Raw genomic sequence first — 6,278 nt, 5'->3', positions numbered from 1 at the left:
TTCAGAGAAAAGCCTGCTTTATTTATGACCTAATAAGGACAACTTCAAGCATAACGTAGCTGTGAAAACAATTTTATTTGGTTGACCAATGTTGCACTGCGGTGTTCACTTGAGGGCAAGAAATAACTTAAAAAAAAAATACATTAGCCAACGGTTATTACAAAAAGACAAATGTGCATATGCTTATATAATTAACAAATTTGCTAGAGATGAAGCTCAATGAATACTTGCACCAGCTCTCTTGAGGTGTGCAATTGTATGTATTATTTTAGTTTGTGAGAACAGTAAAATGAATCATCCAATCCATAATTTCGTCAGGGCTAATTCTTTGTTTGCATCCTCAGAGACCGCACATTCTTCCACGGTCACCGTTCCATTCAGTTCAGTATAAAAAGTAATCTTTCCTCAAATCGAGGGCAGATGAAACCTGTCTTTTTGAAGCAAAGGCAGGAATACAGTCCTTTTGATTTCCCTCTCTTTCATTAAGGGTGTACGCTACACCCCTAATGAAAGAGAGGGAAATCAAAAGGACTATTCGCACAATATATTTCATAATTTACCAGAATGCAGGGTCACATATGTTGGATACTCACGATGGCAAGGACCCTTGCTAACACTTTATAATAACCATCATTTATAAATGGTAAATTGATAGCTAATTAATAGTTATTTTACTGTTAAACAATGAACTGATAATTCATGTTTAATAATTATTAGTAATTTTATAATTTCTGTTATTTTCTCAGTTTGTGTAATATGAAATAATTAGTTTATAAATTATATATTGTATCATAGCTGATAAGAGATAACAATTACAGTCTGATTATATTAAACTATTCATTATCAGTATATTGTTGCACACAACATTTCATATACTACATTAAGTGTTTGTTAATAATTACCAAATCATTTGTAAACCTTTAAGAAATCTTTGTAAAACCTCTATAAACAATAGAGATAGATGGACCAGAAACCAATTATTAACCATTGACAAAGTATTAACTATCTAAATAATGTTTATAGATGCTTTACAAAATATTTATTAACAAATTAATATGGTATTATAATCATCAGTGTTACAAATATCTGGTCCAGCTATCTCTGTAATGTTTATAGATGTTTTATAAACAATTTCTTAAAGGTTTACAAATCTGTTCATAATCATTAACAAATAGTTATACAGTATATAACATATACAATGTTGTGTGCAATAATAAACTGTTAAAATAACAAATTATAGCATTACTAATAATTAGTAAACATCATTTCATGGTGTAACAGAAAAAGAACTACGTTTTAATTAACTATCAATTTACCATTTATAAATGATGGTTATTATAACGTGTTATTTGTATTTAAAATGTTAAGTTTGTGAATGTTTTTTCATTGTCTGTTCATTTACAATGTGCTGTACACAAAAACAGGCTTAAAGCTTCTTTTTTTATTATTATTTTCTATAATGGAGGCACTTCCTGTTGAAAGACATTCATTTCAATCCTCTGCCTTTGTTCCCTTGCTGAGGATCACAGGGATGCATTTCTAATATGGAACAGCAAGTATGGGATAGAAATACTCAATACAAGTTAAAGCAGGACGATTTCTGCATTTTGCAGAATTAAATTACCACATTTGGTGTACAATGATGCATTCCTAATATTTATGACCCCTGTTAATTTGATTCTAGACCTTGGTGCTGCCCAGATATATAGTGAGCTCAGAGCGATGAATCATCTTCTTTTTAGTCTGTGACTGAGGGCTTTGGGTTTGAGCCCAGCGTTTCCACCACTCCCTCAGCTCGCTGGGCCCAGTGGGCCGGCGCTCCTTTATCTGGTTGGGAGCAACTAGAGCATGAGGAGGGCCCAAGTCCTCTCTGGGCAGGAACTTCCTGTTAACATTTACATCCCCATCTGGATCAGATTGTTGCCGATTTAGCTCCTTAGTTGAAACGGCTGAAATCTCCGAGGCATCATTCGCACCAACTTCTGCAAACCTCTCTGAATCTGAGTGAACGACGTTTTGAGTGGCGAAGAAATGGAGCCCCTGCATTTTGCGCTTGTATTCCTCCAGTTTGGCCTTGCACCCCACAGCGTTTTCCCTCATCTCAAGGAACTGGCTCTGCAAATCTTTCTCGTAACCTTCCTCCGCCTTTAATTCATTCTCCCAAAACTTGATCTGCTCCATCTCCTCTTCAGCCGTTCTCTGCTGGGCTTCCTGCTCCGCCTTTTTAGCCCTCTGTTTTTCCTCGAGCTCCAAAATCTGTTTGTCTATGCGTGCTATCTGGACCCGTAAGTCCTGCAACCAGCTGAGCTGATATATTATGGTTTCTCTTAGACTGTTTTTCTCATCTTTAGTTGTAGCACAGTTTGAACTGGACGGATCAACAGATTCTGCTTTCTCAGAGCGTTTGCTCTCTTTCCCCTTCGTCTGACTTCCCATGCAGCAGGATGTTTGATGATCCAAGTCCGACTTTAAACTTTTCTGACCTCTGGCTTTGCTTCTACTTCTTCGACCTTCGTCAACAGTGAGAGAAATACCCAAAGAGGTACGATTCCTTTTATCCGTCCGCTTACTGCTTTCCTTATCACAGGCAGTGCTATAGACCTTGCCTTTACCCAGACTCTCCAGCCATTCCCAGGCCTCCTCCATGAGTGTCAGAGACTTTCTTTTAGGCCTTTTCAGGTCCTCCTTTTGCTGCTCAGCCTCTGGTCTCAAACACGACAGCAGTGGCAAGCTTCGACGATGCGAACTTAGTGAACCACTACCCCGCCGCATTCTGGTGCCCGCATCTTTCCTTCTCAGCGGCGGGCAGGGCTGGTACCTGCCAACTTTTGTCCTGCTCATTTCATCGGAGACCGAGGGTCCGTTGTGGAGCAGCGTGAGTCGGACATCCCTGGTCTGCTCACCGTATTTCTCAAGAGTCTCCAGAAGGCATTCATTTGGGGCCATGCACCGCTCAAAGTCTTTAAATTTCTCCTGTAACGTGTAGCGCCCGGTTTGAGCTAAAGAGAAGGATGACAATGTGGTTGTCAGCATGTCAGAACGTAAATCTTATTACTATGCAGAGTCACAGATGACATACATACCCAAGGCCTGAGCCAACGCAAGGACTACTTCTTGGCATGTTGTTTCCTCTGTAACGCCACATACCACGCGTGGGATGCCGTCCACCCACACCTTCACTTCCATTGTACCCAATCTGTTGTTTGAAAAGGACACAGTTCAGTCAATGTGTGGCACATTCTGCAGAAGTGGTGGAGACAGCTAGATGACCCCCATTAACATTCACTGTAATCTGTCTGCCCAGCATGTGTTGGTCAAGATTGACGGCAGTTTAAAGCATTTTTGTAGGCTGTCTGCAGTGACAGTGTCCCCATAATACTGAAAATAAACAGAACAGAAAACACACTGTTAATAATGGCTTTAAAAGGAAACATTAGAAGCACCTACCTTTGTGTCCCGTCTGTAGTACAGATGCTCGGACCTCTCTGCTCCGGCCGGGGAACATTCTGGTTGGGAGGAACTCTTGAGCAATTAAGAGTGATTAAAATTCCTGGAGTCACCTACCACTGGAGGACAGTTTATGATCCCACCCATCTTGCGTAGTTTGAAAAAAACACAGCAAAGTTGAACTTCTCAAGGTTGAATTTGTACGACAGAAAATAAATAAATAGAGAAGCAGGATACATTTTGTAAGTCACGGTCGGTACTGATGCAAATTATCAGTGTCGTGTTATTCAGGCAAATTTTCACCACTGGAGATTTTTGCAGTCCATATTTGTCTGTAGAGTGGTGGAGGGATCACATATTTCTGTCGGCCAACCTGGAAGAATAGCACAGGTTCCCTCCACAAAAAGCCAATAGGATTGTTCCATTGGATTTGGGGTTATTGCAGAAAATAAGCTCTGTGGCAAACAGGTTTATACTTGCACGTTTTGTTCCGTACAATAATTTCCACTTTTTATGATTTCTGAAGTGTAGATGCAATCGGCAGAAGTAAAAAGCTAACATTATAATATATAAACAAACTACACCGCGGTCACATGAACACGAGTATACGCAACGAGGCTGTAAAGTGTTACCGTTGAGTAGTCTCATTTAGCCACTTGTTAACAACGACCTTTTTTAAGACACATAAAGGCTTCATAATTCACAAGTGAGGTATTTATTGACATATTTTATGGCGTAGAACAAAACGTAAATCTCTTCAGCTTAACCACAGACCTTATTTCAGGCATCTAACTAAAAACCCATTGACCTCCAGACGAGGGAACCAGAAGTGCTAAAATGCTAACTCATTTCTGTGTTTTAGGACTCATTCCTGTAGCACTTTATTGAGCATCTTTTTTATTTAGACAGTGTCCTGTGTGATTCCACCCAACTCTCACTCATCACCACTATCTCCACCATTTGTAGGTCACTCAATCCCTATCAGCAAACTCTATTTTTATAAACTATTGTATGGAGAGATTTTAAAATGTGAAATGACTCTTTAATGTGCAGTAAGCTGTAGTTTAAGAAAACATAATCTATGATGTCCTAGCATAACTAAGACTGAAGGCAGTGCCTTTTGTGGAGTTGAATCTAAACAGTCTAATGAAACTTGCTGTTCCTGAAAACAAACAGGTCCTGTATACGTGCATTCACTCCTGATTATGTGGTCATGCTGTTTTTAGATCTGGGTGTTCCTCTTTATCTTTCCAACAGGAAGGGTGATTACTATCCAAACGGAACGTGTAAACATGCAGATCTTGTAAACTGTGCAGTGAGTGAGTACTATTGCACATACTCATTCCTCAGATCCTCAGAGCTGCTAAATCTTCTGACCTGTCATTCATTAAAAGCAGGGCTATTTCATTTCAGCTAATGCACTCCAATTTATCTTTTTTTTTTCTGGTAACGTGTCAGTTTTTGCTTTTCACTCAAGGATCGTATAATCAAATGACTATATAAAAGATGTTGCATGTAATAAACTCTTCAGTTCATACTTGCAGAGTGCAACACGGTGCATTAACGCGGCTGTAACGCTGCATTGATCATGCGCTGATTATGTCAGAAGTCTCTGTGTGGCCGATGCAGGAGCTCAGGTTTCAGATGTCTTCCCACATGATCAATAGTCATCATTTAACCTGACATCATATTCAATATCAAACAAAATATTGTTATATGACACCAACATGAACTATTTATATATTGTAAATATATTAATGGAGGTGTTGTTTTCACAGCTGCTTCTCCAAGCTTACCATATGATGCTTGAAATTAATTACAAAAGTATAAATCACAGGAAATGTCTGTGTGGCCAAACACTACCCACTCTCTCTGGGACCACCTGTTGTAACTTGGTAGTCCCTGACAGGCCGGGTGGTGACGATAGGAGGAATATGAGACGGGGAAACTTGGACTCCCTGCTCCCCCTTGCCCATGTGAACCACATGTCCAGCTGCTGATAGTTTCTCAGGTTCACGGTGAGGAACAGTCAGATCTTGAGAGAACCGGTCCTGCATGTTGGCCTGTGCATTTGTCCTTCAAGTTCACATTCATGTGGCAACTTGGCAAAGGCTGTGGAAATGTAGGATAAAACATTCACACACAGAGGAAATGTTCAAGCTCAAACTTGTAGTTATCAGTGTATCATAATAATTGTATTTCTTTATTATACAAGTATTTTTTATTGAGAACATACTGTCCAAATAGCACAACAACCAAGACATGAGTAAGTTAAATTCATCTCTAACATTCACGTTAATGTTTCAATACTGTTGATGCTTGTGTCACTACTTTAATTCCAGTCACCAGTAAACCATAAACTGTAGTTTTAGCTGGAATCTTAAAATATTTTAAAGGTATGCTTATGAAATGTATTATCTGAAAAAGATTATTTACAAAATGTCCTGTTAAAACATTCTGTCCGGCATTTTTATTTCTCTACTGGCTGAACTGACTGACTGCCAGTTTCTAACTTGACCTCTTTCACTAGTTCCAGAGGAACGTTGACATTTAGGATCACATTCCCTAAAAATAGACGGCTTGTTAAGTGTCTTGGAGCTGCACAGCGTCTTAGGATGAACGGAGAAGCAGAAGTGTGTTACACAAGTGGATTTTTCCTGCCTACCAACCCAAAATTACAAATTTGTTCTACTTTCCTCTTCCGGTATTCAGCAGTACAGATAGTGTTGGTTTTATTAGTGGAGGTTTTGAAATACCTGTCTCTGTTGTACCAGGGCGTGGGCAGAAATCTCAGAGTTGAATGGAATTTTCTTTGTGATGCTGACAGCAGT

At 39.3% G+C, this 6,278-nt stretch overlaps 1 protein-coding gene across 2 annotated transcripts; it reads right to left on the bottom strand.

Annotated features, from left to right (window-relative positions):
• Positions 1-1,421: 1,421 nt before the first annotated feature.
• Positions 1,422-3,706, bottom strand: rassf11 (Ras association domain family member 11). 2 transcript variants are annotated; one of them, XM_037771664.1, is made up of 3 exons: positions 3,448-3,706; positions 3,084-3,196; positions 1,422-2,999 (listed from the first exon to the last, which is right to left on the bottom strand). In XM_037771664.1, the coding sequence occupies exons 2-3, from the start codon at positions 3,184-3,186 to the stop codon at positions 1,681-1,683; spliced, it is 1,422 nt and encodes a 473-aa protein (XP_037627592.1). In that variant the 5' UTR covers positions 3,187-3,196; positions 3,448-3,706; the 3' UTR covers positions 1,422-1,680. The 2 variants fall into 2 exon arrangements, with proteins under 2 accessions (XP_037627592.1, XP_037627593.1); XM_037771665.1 differs by having other exon boundaries at positions 3,084-3,706.
• Positions 3,707-6,278: the final 2,572 nt, after the last annotated feature.

Source organism: Sebastes umbrosus, chromosome 6 (genome assembly GCF_015220745.1).
Source record: "Sebastes umbrosus isolate fSebUmb1 chromosome 6, fSebUmb1.pri, whole genome shotgun sequence".
NCBI lineage: Eukaryota > Metazoa > Chordata > Actinopteri > Perciformes > Sebastidae > Sebastes > Sebastes umbrosus.
Note: the sequence above shows the minus strand (reverse complement) of the source record. Positions and strands in the feature narration are given on the sequence as shown.

What these genes read in the sequence shown, in the direction of transcription:
- rassf11 (XM_037771665.1), bottom strand. Translation starts at nt 3,186, where the DNA reads ATGGAAGTGAAGGTGTGGGTGGACGGCATCCCACGCGTGGTATGTGGC. An exon ending in TGCGTTGGCTCAGGCCTTGG is followed by an intron (nt 3,000 to 3,083) that starts GTATGTATGTCA and finishes CCTTCTCTTTAG; the next exon opens with CTCAAACCGGGCGCTACACG.